Source organism: Peromyscus californicus, unplaced genomic scaffold (genome assembly GCF_007827085.1).
Source record: "Peromyscus californicus insignis strain IS unplaced genomic scaffold, ASM782708v3 Scaffold_5__1_contigs__length_169319896, whole genome shotgun sequence".
In the NCBI taxonomy this organism is placed as follows: domain Eukaryota; kingdom Metazoa; phylum Chordata; class Mammalia; order Rodentia; family Cricetidae; genus Peromyscus; species Peromyscus californicus.
This window is the reverse complement of record NW_026294573.1, coordinates 101,305,791-101,327,772: the sequence shown is the minus strand read 5'-3', so window position 1 is coordinate 101,327,772 and position 21,982 is coordinate 101,305,791. Positions and strand designations below refer to the sequence as shown.

General features: G+C 42.3%; 1 protein-coding gene across 2 annotated transcripts in view; it reads left to right on the top strand.

Moving 5' to 3' along the window:
• Positions 1-18,250, top strand: part of Ncbp1 (nuclear cap binding protein subunit 1) — a 41,369-nt gene extending 23,119 nt beyond the window's left edge. For both annotated transcript variants that reach the window (XM_052716322.1, XM_052716323.1), the window contains 14 exons: positions 95-158; positions 1,147-1,257; positions 4,309-4,373; positions 5,891-5,953; positions 6,804-6,878; positions 7,749-7,852; positions 9,595-9,717; positions 11,871-11,973; positions 12,484-12,577; positions 13,671-13,774; positions 14,417-14,531; positions 15,684-15,812; positions 16,375-16,488; positions 17,735-18,250. In XM_052716322.1, the coding sequence (XP_052572282.1) occupies positions 95-158; positions 1,147-1,257; positions 4,309-4,373; positions 5,891-5,953; positions 6,804-6,878; positions 7,749-7,852; positions 9,595-9,717; positions 11,871-11,973; positions 12,484-12,577; positions 13,671-13,774; positions 14,417-14,531; positions 15,684-15,812; positions 16,375-16,488; positions 17,735-17,848 (1,378 nt within the window). In that variant the 3' untranslated portion in view covers positions 17,849-18,250. The remainder of the gene's footprint in view (positions 1-94; positions 159-1,146; positions 1,258-4,308; positions 4,374-5,890; positions 5,954-6,803; positions 6,879-7,748; positions 7,853-9,594; positions 9,718-11,870; positions 11,974-12,483; positions 12,578-13,670; positions 13,775-14,416; positions 14,532-15,683; positions 15,813-16,374; positions 16,489-17,734) is intronic.
• The last annotated feature ends 3,732 nt before the right edge of the window (positions 18,251-21,982 follow it).

Genomic DNA, 21,982 nt, shown 5'->3' with positions numbered 1-21,982 from the left:
CAAGGTTTTTGTCAGCTAAGCTCACTGCATTTGAAACTGTTGGGTTTCGTGTGTATCTTTGTACACTTACTAACTGAAATCACACTTCTTACAGTGCCGCACAGCTGGTGAGCTATCCAGGGAAGAACAAGATCCCCTTGAACTACCACATAGTTGAGGTATGCCTTCCACGTGGTGCTAACTCTGGTTTTCCCAGTCTGTCTGAGGACTGTACGGGTTCTCCTGGCTTTGTTTGTCTGTGCTGTCCTCGCTGTTACCAGGTTCTGAGAAGGAATAGAGAAGCAAGGACATCGCCAATTAGCCTTGCTGGTGAAGGAAGAAAGGAATTGAAGCTCCAAGTCTTTACCTTTTGAGTCATCTTGCTGGCCTCAGCTGTCTCCTCCCTCCCTCTGCCCTCCATCCCCCTTTTAAGTGGTACATGTCTTTAATCCCAGCACTCGGGAGGCAGAGGCAGCAGGTCTGAGTTCAAGGCCAGCCTGGTCTACAAAGAGAGTTCCAGGACAGCCAGGACTACACAGAGAAACCCTGTCTCAAAAAACCAGAGAGGAGGGAAAAAAAAGACTGGGTGTCACCATATCACCCAACCTAACCTGGGACTCGTGACCCTTCTGCTTTATCCTCCTGAGTTGCTGGGACTCCAGGCATGTACTACCACACATGGCTCTAAGTCGTATTTTTAAATCTAAAAAAAATTGTGTAGAATTCCTCATGCATTAAGAGGAAAGAATGCCAACTAGGGCTTTAGACATTTAGGCAGGGGTAAGAAATAGCGTGCCAAAAAGATGTAGGGTCTGTTGTGAGTAGCAGTGGAGAATACTCAGCCGTCTCGAACCCTGGTCCACTAAGAATTCTCAATACCCACAGGAATACAGCTCCATGGGTTGAGCCCCTTGATACGGTGTCTCCCTCAGTCACCTTTGAGACTTCAAAGGATGGATGACTAGTGCACATCTGTCTCAGCAGTGTGGGTCACAGCAGCCTTTACCTAGTGGATGCTTGAAGTAGAAAAAGGGGGTGTTCATTGTGTTGTTCAGTTGTAGATCGGAAAGCATGCTTTTTGTGATAAAAGGTAATTCTTTTTCCATTGTAGGTGCCATGGAGTTTAGGGCTAGGGTGTAATATGTGGGTCTTTCTGGTGTTTTGCAGGTGATCTTTGCAGAGCTGTTTCAGCTTCCAGCGCCCCCTCACGTCGATGTAATGTACACTACACTGCTCATCGAACTGTGCAAGCTTCAACCAGGCTCTCTGCCCCAAGTTGTATCCTTTTGTGTTTTTAAATGTATGGCCCTTGACTGTGCTTTTTAGAATATTGCATTATGGAGCTATCTTTTCTCAGTTCACCTTTATGTTCCGATGCTTTGGGTTTTAGGAGTAATGGTTTAATTTACTTTGTTTTTAAGTAAATAAGACTTGGGACAAAATGCATGTTTGTGAAGTTAACACATAGCATCCCCTGCTTAAATAGAAGGTGCTGCTATGGCTTACAAGCTCCTTGTTCTCCCAGCAGGATCCGCTCCTTTCACATCACACTAATAAAGCTGGTGTTAGCATTCCCTTGCCTTTTGTTTGTTTCCTGAGATAGGGCCGTACTCTAGCCCAGGATGGCCTCAAACTCAGGATGATCCACCTGCCTCAGCCTCCAAAGTATAGTTATTACAGGTTTGAGGCCGTGTCCAAGCTATTCCTTTGCCTTTTTGTTGTTTGTTCTTTGTTTCTTTTTTTCTTTTTTTTCTTTTTGGTTTTGGTCTGAGACAGGGTTTCTCTGTATAACAGCCTTAGGTGTCCTGGAACTCGATTTGTAGACCAGGCTGGCCTTGAACTCAGAGATCCACCTGCCTCTGCCTCCCAAGTGTTGGGATTAAAGGTGTGCACCACCAGTGCCCAGCTCTTTTGCCTTTTAAAACAATAGTTATTTGAAGAAAACGTACATTCTGCCTTTTCAGGACTTCAGGTCTTCTATAAGCCCATTAGATAAGTTCCATTGATTGTATTATTTTAATAAATAGTTCCATATCTGTAACTCTGTGTGTGTGTGTGTTGTGCTGCTTCTATGAGTTACTAGGAATGATATTAGTCTCCCTTTATACCTGTGGGTATGCTCATTTCTCTAGTTCCATCAATTTTGCTTTGTTAATATTTGGTGCTCAACTTTGTTGTACCCTTGGTGAAGTAAGTTTTTTAACACTCTGGAGTGCTTCTAGCTTATATGTTACATGGCTTTTATCTTAAAATGCCTTGTTTTTATTTTATATATATATTTTCCCCCTTGGTTTTCGAGACAGGGCTTCTCTGTGTAACAGCTCTGGCTGGACTGGGACTCACTCTGTAGAACAGGCTGGCCTTGAACTCACAGAGATCCATCCACCTGCCTCTGCCTCCCGAGTGCTGGGATTAAAGGCATATGCCACCGCTGCCAGGCTAGATCATTTTTCATCAAAATTTTTTCATATAGTATATTTTGATTATATTCTGCCCTTTTCTCCAACTTTTCCCAAATCCTAGCCACTCAATTTAATGTCTCTCTTAAAACAAAAACAAAAAGAAAAAAAAAAGAAAATCCAAACAAACTTTGAGGGGAGGAGGAAGAAGAAAATATTAAAACAAAACAAAATAAAACACACACACACACACACACACACACACACACACACACACACACACACACACACACACACAAAACAACCATGGAGTTTGTTTTATGTTGGCCAGCTATCCTGCACTTCAGGGGCCTGCCCTGAAGTGTCGTTGATATAGTCAGTGGCACTCCACTGGATAAAACTGCTTTTCCCTTTCCGCAGGTATTACAAATAGTTTCTTGGTTGGGGTCAGCTCTGTGTCCCTTCCCCTTGTCAGTGCTGGGATTGTGTCTGATCTGAACCTGTGCAGTCCTGTGCATGCTGACACAGCCTCTGAGTTCGTGTGTGCCAGCCCTGGTGTCTGGAGGATGCTGCATCTGTAGCAACCACTAGCAACAATCCATCTTTAAAGAAAATTCCACATGAAATAATTCCACCTCTGTCTCTCACAGTCCCTCCACCTCCTCCTCTACATAGATCCGTGATGATTTTGAATTTTAGTAAGTATCAACCGCTTTCTTTTAGTTAAGATATTTTTTCTTGTCGCCTTCTGCATCCTTAGGTTTCTAGTGTGACTCATGACCACCTTCTTCTCTCCAGCCTGACACTGCCATTCAACTGTGCCCTGTTTGTCACACCCACTTTATTCTTCTCTACTGTCTGTCTCTTGAGTTGTTACTGCATTTTGTCCTCTGCTGGTTCACACACCCCTCCCCATGTGTGTTTATGTGCACACACATGCCACAGACATACCTTTCTCCTACCAATTCTGACCTTCCTTTCAGAAAATAAAAAGATCAGAGAACACTTCAATTTCAAATATGTTTATTTTATCTTTTTGGCATTTTAAATAAAAAAATTATACATGATATCCATTAGATATAGCTGTACCTATCATTCTCTGGTGTCCATTTCTTTTGTATGTACTAAACTTCCATCTCCAATTATTTCATGTGGAATTTTCTTTAAAGATGGATTGTTGCTAGTGGTTGCTACAGTTTTTAGAAAAAGTTTTATTTTTGTGTTTGTTTATTTGGTTTGGTTTGGTTTTTTTGTGGTCATGATGGTTTTTGTTCTTAAAAGATATTATGAGGTTTTAGAGAGAACTGGGCACGATGCTTATAGATTTTATTTCTAATATTCCCAAACCAGAAACAACCTCAATGTCCAACAACACATGAATGGATAAACAAATTTTGTTTCCTTGCCATGGTAATATTCAATTCAGCAAGAAAAAGGACTTGTTTTTAATGCAATGAACAACATGATTTGAAAAATAATATATACTGAAAGAAAGGTAACAGATTCACAGAACATGATGCTATTTTTGTAAAATTCTAAAAAAATGCAAAAATCCTCTAGTGACAGAAGACCAGTGGATGCTTGGGGAGAGGTCTAGTGGATGCTTGGGGAGAGGTCTAGTGGATGCTTGGGGAGAGGTCTAGAATGACTGAGGAAGGACTAGAATGACTGAGGAAGGAGTGGATTACAAAGAAATTGTAGAGATGATGAAAATATTATCTTGACTTCACAGATGTGGATACAGTCAGATTTATTGCACATAATGGGCAGTTTAAAACTTGGAAAAACAAGATCAGTTATGTGAAAGGATGAAAGACTCATAAATTCTTAGTGATAAAGACTTAGATGATACGATCTTCTCTTCCTTTCTCCCATCACAACTCATTTGAAAGGAGAGTGGAATGTAGTTTTCCTTATCTTCAATCTGCAGCTCGCACAGGCAACTGAGATGCTGTACATGCGTCTGGACACGATGAGTACTACGTGTGTAGACAGGTACAGCATTGGTTACTTCTATGCTAAGGGTTATGTTAGTACCTTCAAGAATTTGTCAGAAGACTGTCTTAAGGATTTCCAGATTGTTCCCTGCTTTCCAAAACCCCTTTGTGTGATAGCTTGTTAGAACACCGTGGCTTCCAGTCTGTTTCAGTCTAGAGATGCCCACGATTGCTTCTCTGTAACTCCAATTCCTGCTTGAAGCACTTGGTGCTTAGGCATCATCTGACTTTTCCTCCTCCTGCACTGCATGTGTAAGTCTAAGATAAGCTCCCTCTGAATGAGAAATCTAATACTGCATTATATATAAACATTTATAGATTATCTGTTTTGAAAGTAATTATAGAGAAGTATCTTCAAACCTGCAGCTGTGAGACTCCATTTATTTTAAATAAATAAATAAAACCTGTCTTGGATTGTTACAGCAAGCGTGGTCATTGCATTCTCACTGTTTTCTTTTGGAAAAAAGTCTGTGTGACTACTTTTACCAACTGCTTTTTTTCTTCTGTCCATTTTCCAAATCAGATCGGAGGAAGAATTGAATAGTTGTCTAATTGCCATATTTTTTACCCTAATTCTGTATTAAAAATTACCAGTGGTGACTACCTCTGTCGGTGACTTTGAAAAATTAAGATGATTGAAATCAGGTTTTTGAGGGTAGTGCTTTAAGAAAGTGTCTTCTGGTGTCTCCACTCTAATAAAATATCAAATCAGTAAACATCTTGAGTGCTCTTACGGCCTCACAGCACTATTTAACACTATAAGACGTCTGCTGTCTAGAGAGCTAAGTGTATTTTTAAATGGGACTTTGTGCATATAGGCTGTCGTGAAAAGGTCGAGTGGGCCTGGAGATGGCTCTCCCAGAGGACCTGAGTTTGGTTCTCAGCACCCACCCACATCGGGCAGCTGTACAACCACCTGCAGCTCCATCTCCAGAGGATCCAACACTTGTGGCCTCTGGTGCTGCATATACATGCACATACAACATAAACATGTAAATGAAGAAGTAAAGTTTTTGACAAGGTCACAGTATAGGAAGCTAAGAGCTAGAGAGAAGGCTCAGTGGTAAGAGCACTGGCTGCTCTCCCAGGAGCCCATGGTCAGTTCCCAGCACTGTATGACAGGCTTGCTTTGGTTCTGCCATTTGTAAATTATTTATTAACGTTTAACTACAATAATTTTTACTGCTTCCATTTCATCAACAGTTACAGGAGAAAAATAGTATACTCCTTCACAGCTATGAGAATCATATATAAATATTTTCCACAAAGTATGAGCTTATTAAATTATGTCTGTTACCTAACAAGAATAAAAGGATGCACCATTAGGAGAACTGAGATAACTGGGGGACTATAAGACACGAGTTAGAGGCTTTGCTAGGAGAACAGTCAAAGAGCTACAGGTGTGTGGGTGTAACATAAGACAAAGTTTAGCTGTCTGTATAAAGGATTATATGAATTGCTGGTCTAAATTGCATTCTTCCTTTCTCCTCTTCCCTGCCCTATTCCCCAATTTAGGTTTATTAATTGGTTTTCTCATCATCTAAGTAACTTTCAGTTCCGTTGGAGCTGGGAAGATTGGTAAGTATAATGTTTATCCTACCTTATTCAGATAAATTATATTGGAGATCTCCTAGTCTGTAAAGTATTTGCCACTCAAACATAAAGACCCGAGTTTGATCACCAGAGCCCATGTTAAAAAGCCCACCATTGAGCCCTACATAGTGGTATACTCCTTTAATCCCAGCACTCAGGAGGCAGAGGCAGATCAATCTCTGTGAGTTTGAGGCTAACCTGGTCTACATAGTAAGTTCCAGACCAGCCAGTACTACACAGTTAGATCCTGTTTGTGGTTTTTTTTTGTTTGTTTGTTTGTTTTTTTTTAAAGCCAGTCACCTAGGCATGGGCTTCTAACCCCAGCACTGGGGACATGGAGATTAGCAGATTCCTGAAGCTCGCTGGCTGGCCAGCCTAGTGAGAAACACTGTCTCAAAAACCAAAGTGGGTGCACCAGGGAAAGAACCCAAGGTTACCCTCTGGCCTCCATGTATGTGCACAGCACATGAATATACACATACACAAAAGAACCTGCATACTTAAAACACACTTTAAAATAGTCTGTTCTGCTGGGCAGTGGTGGCACACACCTTTCATCTCAGCACTTGGGAGGCAGAGGCAGGCAGGTCTCTGAGTTTGAGGCCAGCCTGGTCTGCAAAGCTAGAGTTCCAGGATAGCCAGAGCTGTTACACAGGGAAACTGTCTTGATAAACCAAAAACAAACAAGTCTGTTGTCTCCGGTATTTATTTTATTGATATTTAGTTACTATATATGGATGAGATAATAGATAGAAAGACCCTAGTATAAGCCAGGAAATGATTATAGACAAAAGGTTATGTATATGAACTTAATAAAGCCACGTTTCCTCCTTAGGTCAGATTGTCTTACTCAGGATCTTGAAAGTCCCAAACCAAAGTTTGTAAGAGAAGTTCTAGAAAAATGCATGAGGTAAGCTCTTTGTACTTTCTCCTTGATGTAGGTCTCTTCGTGTCTCTTGAAGGAGACTGCTTGAACTGTCTATCATCTGATGGGCTGTCTCTCTCCTTGGCATGTATGATGCAGTCTTCTTTCTTAAATCCTGCTGTTCAACGTCCATCGTCCACCTCACATTTCAGTCAGGATTTGGGCTACAATTGGATTTTATGTGAATTAGGCCAAAAAGATATCATGAGCGTTTTCTCATTTTCTAAGCTTGTATTTTTTTTCTAATTTGTGTTTTCTTAGCCCTCCCCTACAGTCATCTATTTAAAAAGCTTTAGTTTCTAAAAATAGGATATGCTTTGGGGGAACTGTGATGTGAGCTCTTAATGTGTATTTTTTTGAGGGATAGGTGGGTTTAGGCTTTGGGAAAGACACAAATTTCATATATCTATAAATACTTTTCTCTCTGGGTGTGGTATATCCCTCTCTCACATCCAACCCGATATTGTCTCCTGCCATCCCCTATCTATAACATGATGTGTAAATACTTTATCAGGCGGGAAGAAACTTGGCTTTTACTGTCTTCCATATATTTCTTTGGTGCGTCACAACCAGCCTCCCAGCCATGCCACCCCTACCTTCTCACCCAAGCCGCCATCACTTCCCATTTCTCACCAGCAGACCTGTGGATCCCCTAGCCCCCACTAGTCAGTACACTTTGAAGCAGGCCTGAGTTTACCACTGTGCTAACTCATTCAGAGGCCTGAAGGACTTCGTCCCGTTTGCTTCCTGGTTGTCCACTGAGTTGGGATGTTGGATCCTGGCTTTCTGGGCAAGTTGAGTATTACCAAAGACTAAAATGTGAGACCTTTTCTGAGGCTCTTATTTGTGTTATAGGTTGTCTTACCATCAACATATATTAGATATTGTTCCTCCCACCTTCTCAGTGCTGTGTCCTGCCAACCCAACCTGCATTTACAAGTATGGAGATGAAAGTAGCAGTAAGTAATGAAACGACAAACCTCTCCTTAGAGTGCTCCGTGCTCTGAAGCCAGCTAGTTATTTATAGGAGGAGAAATTGACGCTTTCTTCGAATTGTATTTCTTTGTTTGGAAAGTGGCCCATCATTAGCCACTAGATTAAGGATTTTGTTGTTATCTATTTAGTAATTATTAGCTTATAGCTTTTTTCTGTTTATATTGTTTACAGTGTTTTGTATATGACATTTTTAATATGGTACAAAAAATAGTAAGATGAATTTATACCTGGAATGTACTGAAACTGAAAGCGCATTTGTTACAATGGAGACTTCTTGAATTAGTTATCATTTCGTTAGGGTTACTAAATGATGGAACACCGTGACCAAAAGCAAGTGAGGAGGAAAGTGTTTATTTGGCTTATATTTCCATATCACTGCTCATCATTGAAGGAAGTCAGGGTAGGAACTCAAGCCAGAAAACAATATAATGCTGCTTACTGGCTTGCTATAGATGGATCTTATGGAAGCGTTTTCTCAATTGAGATTCCCTCCTTTCAGATAACTAGCTTATGTCAAGTTGACATAAGACTAGCTGGCACACATCTGATGCTGGGAACATTGGGGCACATGGCAGTCTGCTTCAAAAGTAAATTTGTAAACCTGACTTTTACCATTTGGCCCCATGGGTTCTGGGATTGCACCATGAACCAGAGCTGCTGGAATTGCTGTGGTCTTTCTCCTCTGCACAGTTGACGCTTTGTGAAGGCGGTGTGTGCGGTGGTGGCCAGAGGTAGACGTCCGGTTATCCAACTGTGCTGCTGGGATTGCACTGACTGTTCTAGTTCATTCATGAGCCTCACGTTTTGTGCTTAGGGAAGTTCTCTGTGTCTGAAAACTCAGCTCTTCCTTGCTTTGTGCAGTTATATTACCTCAATTCAGAAAGCCCTTTTTATCTCTAGTTCCTGTTTCTTCCTCAGGTCTGGCCCAAGTTTGCTGTTTGTAAATAATTTTAATCTTTAGCAAACCTATTTCATAAAAATGCTTTCTGTCTACTTCTAAAGTAAATTTCTTGGTTCCCTAGCTAACGTGTAAATTCCCTGATGACAAAGGGTTCTTACTTTCTTGTGTATGTGTGGGATTTTTTGTTTGTTTTGTTTTGTTTTTCATAGAACTCCCTTCCACTTTCAGGGACAGGCTCACAGCAGATGTTGGCTGAATGACTATCTTTGTGTGACCTGTTGTAATAGATGTCAGTCCTTACAGGTCTTAATGTTGTCTTATGATCCTGTGTCAAGAGTGCCCTTTTGTTGCTATCGTCTGCATTGCATTGAAAGTAGATTTCCTGTTGCTTTGATGATGCCTTTACACAAACATGACTTCTACACCATGAGCACACCTCACAAAACCCTAACCAGTAAGCACAGAGCCTCTTACGTTGGCAGCCTTCACCTTGCTTGAACTCATTTGCCCCAGAAAAGGTTGTTGGCAAAAATGACCAAGAAGCCGTTGGGTTTACAAATGTCCCTGAGACCTGAGGTGCTTTTGAGTATCGACATGAGAATTCTCTTTCAGGCTAGATGAAAAAAAAAAAAAAAAAAAAAGCTATTGAATGAGGGGAGCTTTCCTGTATAGGATCATACATGGTTTCATGCTGATCTTGACGGAAGGGTTTTGTATTTTGAAAGAAAACAACTGAAAGTGTTGATTGGCTTCTCACAGAGCAGACTGTCAGCCTGATCTACCTTCCCTCTGTTCTGTGTTTAGATTCTCTTCCTGGACATTCTGTGGCACTCTGTTTATCTGTTGCTTTTAAAAGTAAGGCAACTAATGATGAAATCTTCAGCATTCTGAAGGACGTACCAAATCCTAACCAGGACGATGATAGCGGTAAGAGAATTCCTTCTTCAGCTGAAGCACATAGGCCACGTTAAAGCATAAACAGAGCTCTGAGGAAACATGAGCTCCATTAAATCCTGTGGGGTGCTCATACAGCAGTCTATCTGCTCTTCTTAGGACCTGCTTATTTCACCCCCTTTCCTAGGAAGCCCTGAAATTCCTATAAAGCAGCTTATATTAAGAATAGAGGGGGCTGGAGAGGTAGCTCAGCGGTTAAGGGCGCTGGCTGCTCTTCCAGAGGTCCTGAGTTCAATTCCCAGCAACCACATAGTGGCTCACAACCATCCGTAATGAGATCTGGTGCCCTCTTCTGGCATGTAGGCAAACATGCAGCCAGAACACTGTGTACATAATAAATAAATTAAAAAGAAAAAAAGAATAGAGGCCGGGCTGGGCAGCAGTGGCACATACCTTTAATCCCAGCACTTGGGAGGCAGAGCCAGGCAGATCTCTTGAGTTCGAGGCCAGCCTGGTCTACCGAGCGAGATCCAGGACAGGCACCAAAACTACATAGAGAAACCCTGTCTCGAAAAACCAAAAAAAGAAAAAAAAAAGAATAGAAACCATCCTGGGTGTGGTAGTTGCATGCCTTTTATCCTAGCACTTGGGAGGCAGAGGCAGGTGGATCTCTATGATCTCTATGAGTTAGAGGCCAGCCTAGATTACATAATGAATTTCAGGCCAGCCAGAACTACATAATGAGGTCTTGTCTCAAAAACAAGCAACAGGTACAAAAAGAACACAAACCATGTCCTACATACAAAGTAAATCACATATAGCTTAGTCAAGATGGTTTTTTTTTCTTGTTTTTTAATATTTCTGCTTTTAGTATATAGAGGGATTCCTGATTGGGAAAGCTTAGTATGTTGGATATTTTTGGTGGGATTGATGTTTTCTCTAAATTATAAGCTATTACAGTACTAATGCCTAATCTTTACTTAGTATATACCACACAACTTCAGCCAGCATCTTAGCTTTGCTGTATTTTCCTGGTATGAATGAGGAAATGGACAGAATGACATACAAGTTTACCTGCTTTGTGACTGGATAAGGAAAGAAATACTGCAAGAGTTGCTCTAATAGTTACAACATACTGTGAAATGTGTAATTATCTATAATAAGTAAATCAGTATGTTGCACAAAAAGCCAGATCAGCAGAGCGGATAGCAAGTCTAGAGACAGCCATCTGGTGGGGAGGACACCTAGGTGGTGTCAGCCAGCCATGCTAATACTAAGTTTAGACTTTGGCAGATGTCTTAAGATGGAGGTGTGTAGCTGAAGTTTTCCTGGTCCTGCCTGGCCCACAGTCAGGACAAATCTCTCCCACTCGAGTGTCCCAAGTAAACACACAGAGACTTATATTACTTACAAACTGTATGGCCGTGGCAGGCTGCTTGCTATCTGTTCTTATATCTTAAATTAACCCATTTCTATAAATCTATACCTTGCCATGTGGCTTACCTTATCTTACATCATGCTTCTCTTCGTGACAGCTAGCAGCGTCTCCCTGCCTCAGCCTTCCACCTCCCAGCATTCTCCTCTCTCTTTGTCCCACCTACACTATCCTTCCTGCCTGACTACTGGCCAATCAGTGTTTTATTTATCTATCAATCATAGCAACATATATTCACAGTATACAGGACATCCCACAGCAGAGGTTTACAGGGTTTACTGGTTTTGCTTTTTATTAACATTTGACACTTTCTAGACAGAATATGAAGGAGGACATGTGTGTGATACTTTTTAAGGAAATGGGTCATAAGCCAGGCATGGTGATGCAACCCTGCTAATCCGAGCAATTTAGGGTTTGGTCTGTATATCAAGGCCAGCCAGCCATCCAGTGAGACCCTGTCATAAATTAACAAAAAAAAATCCAAAACACTGAATTTTATAGAACTGGGAAAATTGTTCCATAAAAGAGAGAATTAAGGGTATGCTTTCTTGATGGGGGTGTTGAGATAAGGTCATTATATAGCTTTGGCTGGCCCTGCTTAGTTTTATATTTTGAGAAGCCTTTGGTTGTTTATTTTTACTGACAGATTATTATATAAATGTCTTAGGAGCACACTGCTTAGCGTTCCAGGGTGTGGCACCAAGGACTTACTGTACTTGACATTGTTAAATCTTACTGTAAATGTTTTCAGATGAAGGTTTCAGCTTTAACCCATTGAAGATAGAGGTCTTTGTACAGACTCTGCTGCACTTGGCGGCCAAATCCTTCAGTCACTCCTTCAGTGCCCTTGCAAAGTAAGTGTGTGCATTTAACACCAGTGCTGTAGTAATTCTTGCCTAAAATTGTTAAATATGAAGATCTTACTACATAATTTGATAGCGTGAGATTCGGTTTGTGGTGGCCAAAATGTTTCCCATAGTTACGTGTGTATGCAGTGTAGATGTGCAGGTAGTGGGTGAACTAGTACAAACGTAGGTCGTTGGGACAGTTGTTTACACAGGCAGAGAGGTCTGGCCTATCTAGACATCTTTCCAAAGACAGAAAGTGGAAGTGAAAGCCCACCCAAAGGTTGGCTTCTAAAGAGAGAGCAAATTTGGTAAGAATCCAGAATAAAAAGAGAGCTCTTGTAAGTTGGTGGCAGCTTCTCTGCAGGCTGAATTCTAATGCTTTATGTATTTAGTGATTACTCCGGTTGTCTTGCATTTGCATATTGTATTTTAAATTGAATAAAATTAAAGGGGTTTTGAAAACACTAAAATGGCTTATGTATAATTATATGTGGTATTTTTTACCTTTGTCTAAAGGTTTCATGAAGTCTTCAAAACTCTAGCAGAAAGTAATGAGGGGAAGTTACATGTGCTGAGAGTTATGTTTGAAGTTTGGAGGAATCATCCACAGGTAACAACTATTTATTTGGGCATAGTAAGATTCCTGGCTCCCAGCACTCGGGAGGCAGAGCCAGGCAGATCTCTGTGAGTTCGAGGCCAGCCTGGTCTACAGAGCGAGATCCAGGACAGGCACCAAAACTACACAGGGAAACCCTGTCTCAAAAAACAAACAAACAAACAAACAAAAAAAAAGATCCTGGCTGTGTAGATATGTAAATTAGAAATTAATTATATTTGAGCCAGTAAAATGGTTTTCAGATCTATAAACTTGGTGTTGTGGAAATAATTGATACATTCCTTTTGGTAAATGTTTAAATTACATCGATTTGTTGGCTGGGGTGCATGGGAGAGCCACAGGGCCTGTGTGAAGTCAGATGACAAATTTCAGGTCACGTCTTTCCTTCCGCCATGTGGGTCCTGGGTATTGAGCTTGGGTTCTCAAGCTTAGCATCAAGTGTCTTACCCATTGAACCATCTCACCAGCCCTTGGTAACATTCTTCAGAGAGCATTGTGGTTGGTTTGTGCTATTGCATTTCCACACACATTAGACGCTGAGTAAGAAAATTGTTGCTAGACAACAATATTTGGTAGGAAGTAGTTATCATGTTTATCCATTTCTACAAACAAAATCCATAAGATGCTGTTTTTTAACTGGAAATTTCAGTTGAAATTACACACACACATGCACATACACACACATTTTGTAGAGGTATTATCAACTGAATTTTCCTAAAGATTAGGTGCTACCATTCAAGAGTTTCTTTTCATGCAGTCTTCATTGTTAATGTAGTATTTCTTACAGCATTAGAACCTAGCAAAGGGCAGAATAAGTCTAAAGACTGACTAGTTAAGTCAGGAGTGGTGGCACATGTCTGTAATTGTAGCACTTGAGAGGTAATAGCAAAACAATCAGGAGTTCAAGGCCAGCCTTAGCTACATGAGACCCTATCTAGAAGAGAAAATAAAACGATGACTATTGCTTAAACTGGTCAGTTCCATCACCATTGAAATAAAATTTTATAGCCCTGCTATGTTATTTTTATAGCATTATCATTATGCCTATTATCAGTCACACCTGAACCTGTCTCTGTTCTCCTTGTAGATGATTGCTGTCCTGGTTGATAAGATGATTCGTACACAGATTGTTGACTGTGCAGCAGTAGCAAACTGGATCTTCTCCTCGGAGCTGTCTCGGGATTTCACTAGGTTTGGACCAGAATTTAGAGCACGTGTATGAGAGCCTGTGTTTGCAGTGCTTAGAGAACATGAGCTGTGTGAAGTAGCTCCTGTCACCTACTGACATGTTTTATGAAGGCACACAGCTTTTAAAGATGATCGGGGACAGGACAGCTGGGGTTGACATACAATGAAAGCAAATGAGGTCAAATTTAGCTCTGTAACAGTCCTTCACTTCTCCACTCTACCTGTTACAGCCAGCGTACACTGGTCTGAAATACACTGAGTCCTGAGAGACAGATGTGATCACAAGTTTAAAAGGGTCAACAAGATTGTGCAGTGGGTTGGGGAGCTGAATTCCCTGGGTTCGATCCTCAGAACTCACCTGAAGGAAGGAGAAACCCAACTCCGTTGGCCTTTTAGTAAGGGGTGGACAAGTCCAGGGTATGGTACTGCCTCAGCACACTTAGGGAGCCCACCTGAGTCTATGAATGGAGATAGATGCTCACATACATAACTCACGGTAGTGGTGAATTAAGTGTTGCTGGAGAAGAATGCCCAACTCTGCCCAGAAGGCCCTATCAGCCCTTAGGAATGAGTGTCTGAAGAATTGTGATGTCTTCTCTGTAAGACAGCTTAACGTGCGTTAACCAACAGCTGTATTATGTTAAGGTTGTTTGTTTGGGAAATTTTGCACTCGACAATTCGTAAGATGAACAAACATGTTCTGAAGATCCAGAAGGAGCTGGAAGAAGCTAAAGAGAAACTGGCAAGGCAGCACAAGCGAGTAAGTCGAGCTGATCCTGAGCTACGGTCGAGGTTCTGACAGTCTGCAGCGGGCCACAGTCCAGTGCCTTGACTGCTGCGTCCTGAGGCACTGAGGGAGACCACAAAGCATTTTCCCTAGTTTACCACCGAGTTTGACTTCCTAGAGAAGGACGTGCATTTCTGAGTCTGGCACAAAGAGGAAAGGAGACAGCTGTAGATGCTGTGTGGAGAGGGGGGCAAGTCAGTCTCAAGTTCCAACTTATCAGAATACTTCTCATGGTGACAAAGATTGTGTTTAGAACTGCAGTTCTCAACCTGTGGGTCACAACCCCTTTGGAGGTTGACAATCAGATATTACAGTTCATAGCAGTAGCAAAATTACAGTTATGAAGTAGCAATGAAAATAATTTTATGGTTGGAGTTTACAACATGAGGAACTGAATTAAAGGGTGGCAGCATTAGGAAGGTTGAGAACCACTGGTTTACAGGGAAGCAATGAGCTGGCTGGATCCTGTGACTTATAACAGTGAGTATTCTAACTGGGTAGCGGTGGCACACACCTTTAATCCCAGCACTCAGGAGACAGAGGGGTCCAGTCTCTGAGTTCAAGGCCAGCCAGGGCTACAAAGAGAAACCCTGTCTCAGGAAGAAAGGAAGGAAGGAAGATAGATAGATAGATAGATAGATAGATAGATAGATAGATAGATAGATAGATAAAAGTGAGTGTTCTCCATTACAGTATTTTCTGGTGTTCGGTGTATCCACCAGAGTATAAGACAAGGATATTAATAAGTTTAATAACTGAGCTGGCCATAGGGGAGACACCTACCTCACAATCGTCACCCCACTGCTACTGCCAAGACTAGTGCCGCTCTCTAAATCTCCCCAGCACTGTCACTACAAGAACAAGCCCTTTAGTAGAAGACCCTTCCTTCCCCGGGGCTAGGAGCATAGCTCCTTGATAAAAACCACTTGCCTAGCACCTAGCGCTCCTGGCTTTGAGTCCTAGCCCCACCCACTCCACACCCCACAGAGTAGCACTGGGGAGGTGGAGGCAGAAGACCGGGCATGATTCAAGACCAGCCTAAGCACAGCAGAGCCTGGTGCTGTGACCATCCCCGTTCTTAGAGTGTGTACACCGACTGTTACTTTGTTCCTGCATCTTCTGTAGCGCAGTGACGATGACGACAGGAGCAGTGACCGGAAGGACGGGGCCCTGGAGGAGCAGATAGAAAGACTACAGGAGAAAGTGGAGTCTGCGCAGAGTGAACAGAAGAACCTTTTCCTCGTCATCTTCCAGGTGAGCCAGCTCCAAGTGTGGCGAGTCAAAGGAGCCATTCCCTTAGTGTGAAAAGTTGCCGTTTTTAATCACGAAAGTACAGAACTTTGCTCACCATTTAAATATCTGTCCAATTATTCCATATGGTTGATGATTTAGGTGATTGCTTCCTTTCCTGTGAGCATTTTTGTACATAGCTTGTTTTTACATGCTGTTTTCTTAGAACAGAGGCCAGGACATATTTCTAGAAGAGGCTAAAGGATTTTTTTTTTTTTTAAGATTTATTATGTGTATAGTGTTCTGCCTGCATGTCAGAAGAGGGCACCAGATCTCATTACAGAGTCACACCATGTGGGTGCTGGGAATTGAACTCAGGACCTCTGGAAGAGCAGCCAGTGCTCTTAACAGCTGAGCCATCTCTCCAGCCTGAGGCTGAAGGATTTAACATTAAATCTCCCCCTTGCTAAGCTGGCAGTTTGAGGGAGTCGTGAAAGACGGGAGCACCTAGCACAGGCTGGTGGAGCACTCTGGGTCGGATGTGTCCAGAAGTTAGGTTCTCCCTAATGCTTCCTCCACTCTCCAGCGCTTCATCATGATCTTGACTGAGCACTTGGTACGCTGTGAAACCGATGGGACCAGCATATTAACCCCGTGGTACAAGAACTGCATAGAGAGGCTGCAGCAGATCTTCCTACAGGTTTGTGTCAACACCACTGTGTCAGTCACAGGGGCTTTCCAATATAAAAGCCCTCAACAAATTTTCATGCCTACCACTGTAAAAAAAAAAAAAAAAAAAAAAAAAGTCCTCAAAACTACAGGAGGTTATGTAGCTAGCTCTTGTAGCCTGTTAGTTTATGTCCATTTGCTGACACTACTTTTCATCAGAATATTTAGACAAATTGGTTTTGTATCACTCAGACTCTGGGTGCCATTTTCTGTGGTAGGGAGCCCAGCCTAGCTGTAATCTAAAATTGGTGTGTGGGCGGGCAGGGTGGAGAGAGAACACTAACTGTTGCTGTTGTAATTAGATTTATAAAGGTATTTTGAAATCTTAAATTCCCATGGTAAACTGTATCCACAGGAGCAAGGTACACTCTTTGGGGTCTCTGGACACAGTACCAACACCTGCTTCTAGATAAATTTATTGATGTGCAGGGGCGTGAAGTTCATTTTCCCTATTCAAGACATCACCTCCCTAAGTTCTCCTGTGTTCTAGAAAAGCGATTAATTCAGAAGTAATTATTCTTAAAGTTCAATTCTGTAAGCCTCCAAATAGTAATTCTCCCCCGGGCATTTGTAGTTATTAGCCAGTTCAAAAGGTAACTGAGAGCCCCTAGTCCTGTAGAAATTTGAGTATATTTTAGTCTTCAGAGAAAAGGTTCTCATTTTCTGATGCCTTGGCTCCCTAGTCAGGCTGATTTTCTTTTTTTTTTTTAAACAATTTATTTTTATTCTATGTGCATTGGTGTTGTCTGCACATGTGTCTATGTGAGGCTCTCAGATCTTGGAGTTACAGACAGTTGTGAGCTGCCATATGGGTGCTGGGAATTGAACCCAGGTCCTCTGGAAGAGCAGTCAGTGCCCTTAACCGCTGAGCCATCTCTCTAGCCCCAGGCTGATTTTCAAAAAGCTGTAAAGTACTGGGTCCTGACTTTTGGGACGCCCTCTGAAACTGTCTGTGGTATAGACCCGCCGTGCCTTGCATCAAGGATCCCATTCCTATGAAGGCTGTTAAGAGCTGGGTTTGGGTTTACATCATTGTATGTTCCTCCACCCCTTTCCCCGCATGGTCTCTTAATGCTGGGGCTTCTCAGAGATGTGTCAGCGTGCACTACTTTCCCCTACTTCTTGTCCTTCCTCAGCGTAGGTGGGCTATGAGGGAAATGTTGTGCACGGTTTCTGCATTTGGTTTCCTGACCCAAGCCTCTTTTCTGTGTCCGCAGCATCACCAGATAATCCAGCAGTACATGGTGACCCTGGAGAACCTGCTTTTTACTGCCGAGTTAGACCCTCACATCCTGGCTGTGTTCCAGCAGTTCTGTGCTCTGCAGGCCTAATAATCATGTTTCTTCCCTTTTTATTATCTTGAAATAATTTGTCTTATTTTTGATGGTTTGAATGTTTGCTTTCTTGTAGTAGCCTTTCACTTCCTAAAGGAAATGGGGAGGAGAGCGAGGAGTATGACATTACCCTTAGTTGCCCTGAAGGGCAAGTATTGCTTGATGACAGCGATGTTATGGTGACTGTAGCGTTGTACATATGTGAGACACAACTTCCCTGTGATGAATTTGATACTTTTTCTCCTTAGGGCACAAAACAACAGGTTTGAGGTGTGTGAAATGCAAGCTCAGGCTTGCAAAGTAGTAGATACAACCAACAGACTATCTATCACCAGGGAGCCTAGCTTTTCTCTGCTCCTGGGTAACATGGCTGGAATAAACTGAAGTTATGTTTTTTAAGCTTTGGTATTTCATGATTTATTATCTTAGTCTCTTTTCTTACTGAAGGTGTACTAGCCTCTATCCGAAGCTATTTCTTGCAAATGTTTTCAAGTAGCCATCTTATGACACTACTTGTTTGTATAGAAAGTTATTAGTACTAGCCCTCAAATTTGTCTAACTAGAAGTCACCCAGGATTCTTTAAACTGTGATCTCAAGGTACAATGGTGGTGCAGCAGTTTTTCTACCTGCAAGTTTGGCAGCCATTGTTGAAAAGCTCTGGTCATGCCCTGCACCTCTAAGGATTTGCCCAAGATCCTGTAATGTCACCTACTGATGTGCAGCTGGCGATAACTGAGCTGAGGTGGACTTGGAGTTTAGTGTGGCTTAGGGCTTGTCTCTGTGGGTCCTGGGAAGATAATTGATCCCTGAGCCTATTGAGGCTTAAGGGAAATGAGTGTTTTGTAAAATAATGCATTATCTGACATTCCAAATTTCTGAGATTTTTAAACTTCTATTAAACCTTAGAAAAATCTGCTAATAATGATATAATTACTGGTAGTAATTTTGTATATTTGTTATCTCTTTGTACATGTTACATCCTAGTAAGTATACATTACAGTTGTCTGGATATATGAGTCTTTAATTACCATACATTTTAGTGGCTATAGAATATAATTTCTTAATAATGGGAATTCCTAGGTTTTTTAAGTACCATATTTAAAGCAGGAGGATCATCTAATCATTTAAATTCAGTAGATCAAGGTTAGATGGCAGGTACTTCAGAAAGACAAAACCTGGGTTATTGGCTAAATATCTTTATTTAAGCTGTTCCTCCTTCCCTTTGAACACAGCTAATGCTGTAATTATTTAAAATGGCTCTGGTCCTCCAGCAGGTAAAGAATTAACTATTGAAGGCATTGGTAGCTGTATCCTCTCCTGAGGCACAGTGGAGTTCGGTTATCCTTGCTCTACAGCTAGAGGAGCTTGTGCTCTCCTGCCCTTCTGGATCCTCCTGTGTGGTGGTTGTTTCTAGAAACTGTTCATATGCCCTGCTCTGTCGGCTGCAAGACTGGACAGAGTTGTATCTCACAGAAGAAAAGATGCAAAAGCAGAACACAGCTGCTCCCTTCTGGTTGTGTTCCATAGACGGGGTGGCATGTCACTGCATGCCACACCTCACAAATCCTGTGATGTTGTGCTGGTGCTCTTTAACAGGCTTTTGTCAAGGTGGACATGTTTCTTCCCTAAGAACTATATCATTCCTAAAAGTGAAAGGTGTGAAATGCCTTTGCCAGCCTGGGCTACCAGTGATATCTGGACCCCAGGATTAACCTTGATGTAGCCAGAGAAGAGAAGCATACAGCCAATCAGATCTCACTGTGTTGGCCTTGACAGTGAATGTTAACTATTGGCTGCTACCTGCTGGTTACCCAATTCAGCATATTAAATCTTTCCAGCAGATTTCTGACACATGACTGTGCCCACTTCACAGATAGAAGCAAATCCCAGGAAAACTTGTCTGAAGTCCACAGCCAGAAAGTTAAATCCATGTGTCTCAGGAGCACCTTATCTCTCCACAATGCAGTAATACTTAACAGCAGCCTGAACCTCAAGTTACTCTTGTCATCAGGTAGAAACTTCTCTCTGCTGGAGGAAGTCTGGTTTCCCATCCAGGATCTGTTTTTACTGAGCTGTAACATTTAGCATAGCACATGTGAAATGCTTGCCTTGAAAACCACACAGAACATCTCTGTAGCTGGAGATTTCTCCAGTCCCACAGGGGCCCGCAGCCACTCAGACCCAAGTAAACACACAGCGACTTTTATTACTTATAAACTGTATGGCCATGGCAGGCTTCTTGCTATCTAGTTCTTATATCTTAAATTAACCCATGTCTATTAATCTATAAGTTGCCACTGATACTTTACATCTTACTTTTCATGGCAGCAGCGTCTCCTGACTCAGCCTTCCACTTCCCAGAATTCTCCTCTCTGCTTATCCCGCCTATACTATACCTCCTGCCTGTCTACTGGCCAATCAGCGTTTTATTTATCAGTCAGAGCAACACATTCACAGCATACAGAAAGACATCCCCAGCACATCTCTACTGAGTATTTCTAAACAACAGTAATGATGGTCCCATGTTTATCTGGGGTTGACTTGCTTTTTGTTTGGCCTTCCTACAAGTCTAATGTGCACTGTTGATCTAAAGCGTGAGCTGCACAAGCTTCCTAGTGCATCTGAGGGATGGAAGTGCCCACTTTATCTCAAGTTGGGTTTTTGTCAAAATGATGTATGGCCCTTGGCTAAATAGTTCTTAGAGTATGCCTCCTTGCTGATGCTTAAACAGTAATTATTAGTTAGGAATGCCTTCTCTCCCTAAAGCAGCTTTTGACCTCAGCTAGTTCTACTTGAGCTACATTCTAGAGAAATTTGTATGTATTCTTTTGCTTGATTTCTTATTTATTTGGTTCTTCAAGACTGTGTAGCCCTGGCTGTCCTAGAACTCACTCTTAGACCAGGCTGGTTTTGAACTCAACAGAAATCGGCCTGCCTCTGCCTCCTGAGTGCTGGGATTAAAAGTGTGTGCCACCACCACCTACTCTTTCTCTTGGTCCTTTCTTCATGTATAATGGTTGCTTCTGATAGCTGTATTAATGGTACTTTTGGGTAATATTTTTGACCAGACTGAAGACAAGTCTGGGTAGCTGAACTGATGCAAATAGCTATGGAGAGGTAATGTTTGCAACTGTCACTTCCCGCCTCAGAACTGGTAAACAAGCATGGAAGCAAGTAGTTACCTCTCCTGGGCTAGGTGAGAGCTTGTAAGGCAGGTAAGAGCACCCCGCTGATAAGGTGAATGCTTTGGATGGAACAGTCGGATACTCAGCTCTGAAAGTAGCCTTTCCCTTCTGACCCAGCATTTCCAATTGCTGCATGAAGGTCTTGAACTGCTGGTTCCTGCTGTGACTGGGAGCTTGTTTCTGTAGTGACAGCTCACTGTTGCCACTGCTGGAAACAGCTACAGCAGTTTACATCATCGGACCTACTGGCTTCTTGAGCTAAGTTCAATTCCACCAACTTCACCTGAACGTGCTTCCTCCTATGCCAAGCTACACGCCTGTACCTGTCCCTTTTCCCATGGAGTAGCTCTAGCCTGTACCTGTCCCTTTTCCCATGGAGTAGCTCTAGCCTGTACCTGTCCCTTTTCCCATGGAGAAGCTCTAGCCTGTACCTGTCCCTCTTCCCATGGGGTAGCTCTAGCCTGTACCTGTCCCTCTTCCCATGGAGTAGCTCTAGCCTGTACCTGTCCCTTTTCCCATGGAGTAGCTCTAGCCTGTACCTGTCCCTTTTCCCATGGAGTAGCTCTAGCCTGTACCTGTCCCTCTTCCCATGGGGTAGCTCTAGCCTGTACCTGTCCCTCTTCCCATGGAGTAGCTCTAGCCTGTACCTGTCCCTCTTCCCATGGAGTAGCTCTAGCCTGTAGTCACTTTTATTTTCACTTCTGTGTGTGCAAAGGAAAGGGGCACACGGGGGTGGGAGGGTGTGCATGTATGTACAGGTGTATATGTGTACCTTTTTTTCTCTAAGCATATCCATTACCTGAGGGTTTTTCTTTAGTTAGTAAATGGCCTGCTATACCTCTGGGCTCCCACAAATGCAACATTGTGCCCTCAGCCAGACCTTAAGCACAATCATTTCTAAAACATTGTTGTGTAAGTGTTGTTTCTGTGGAGACTACACTGTGG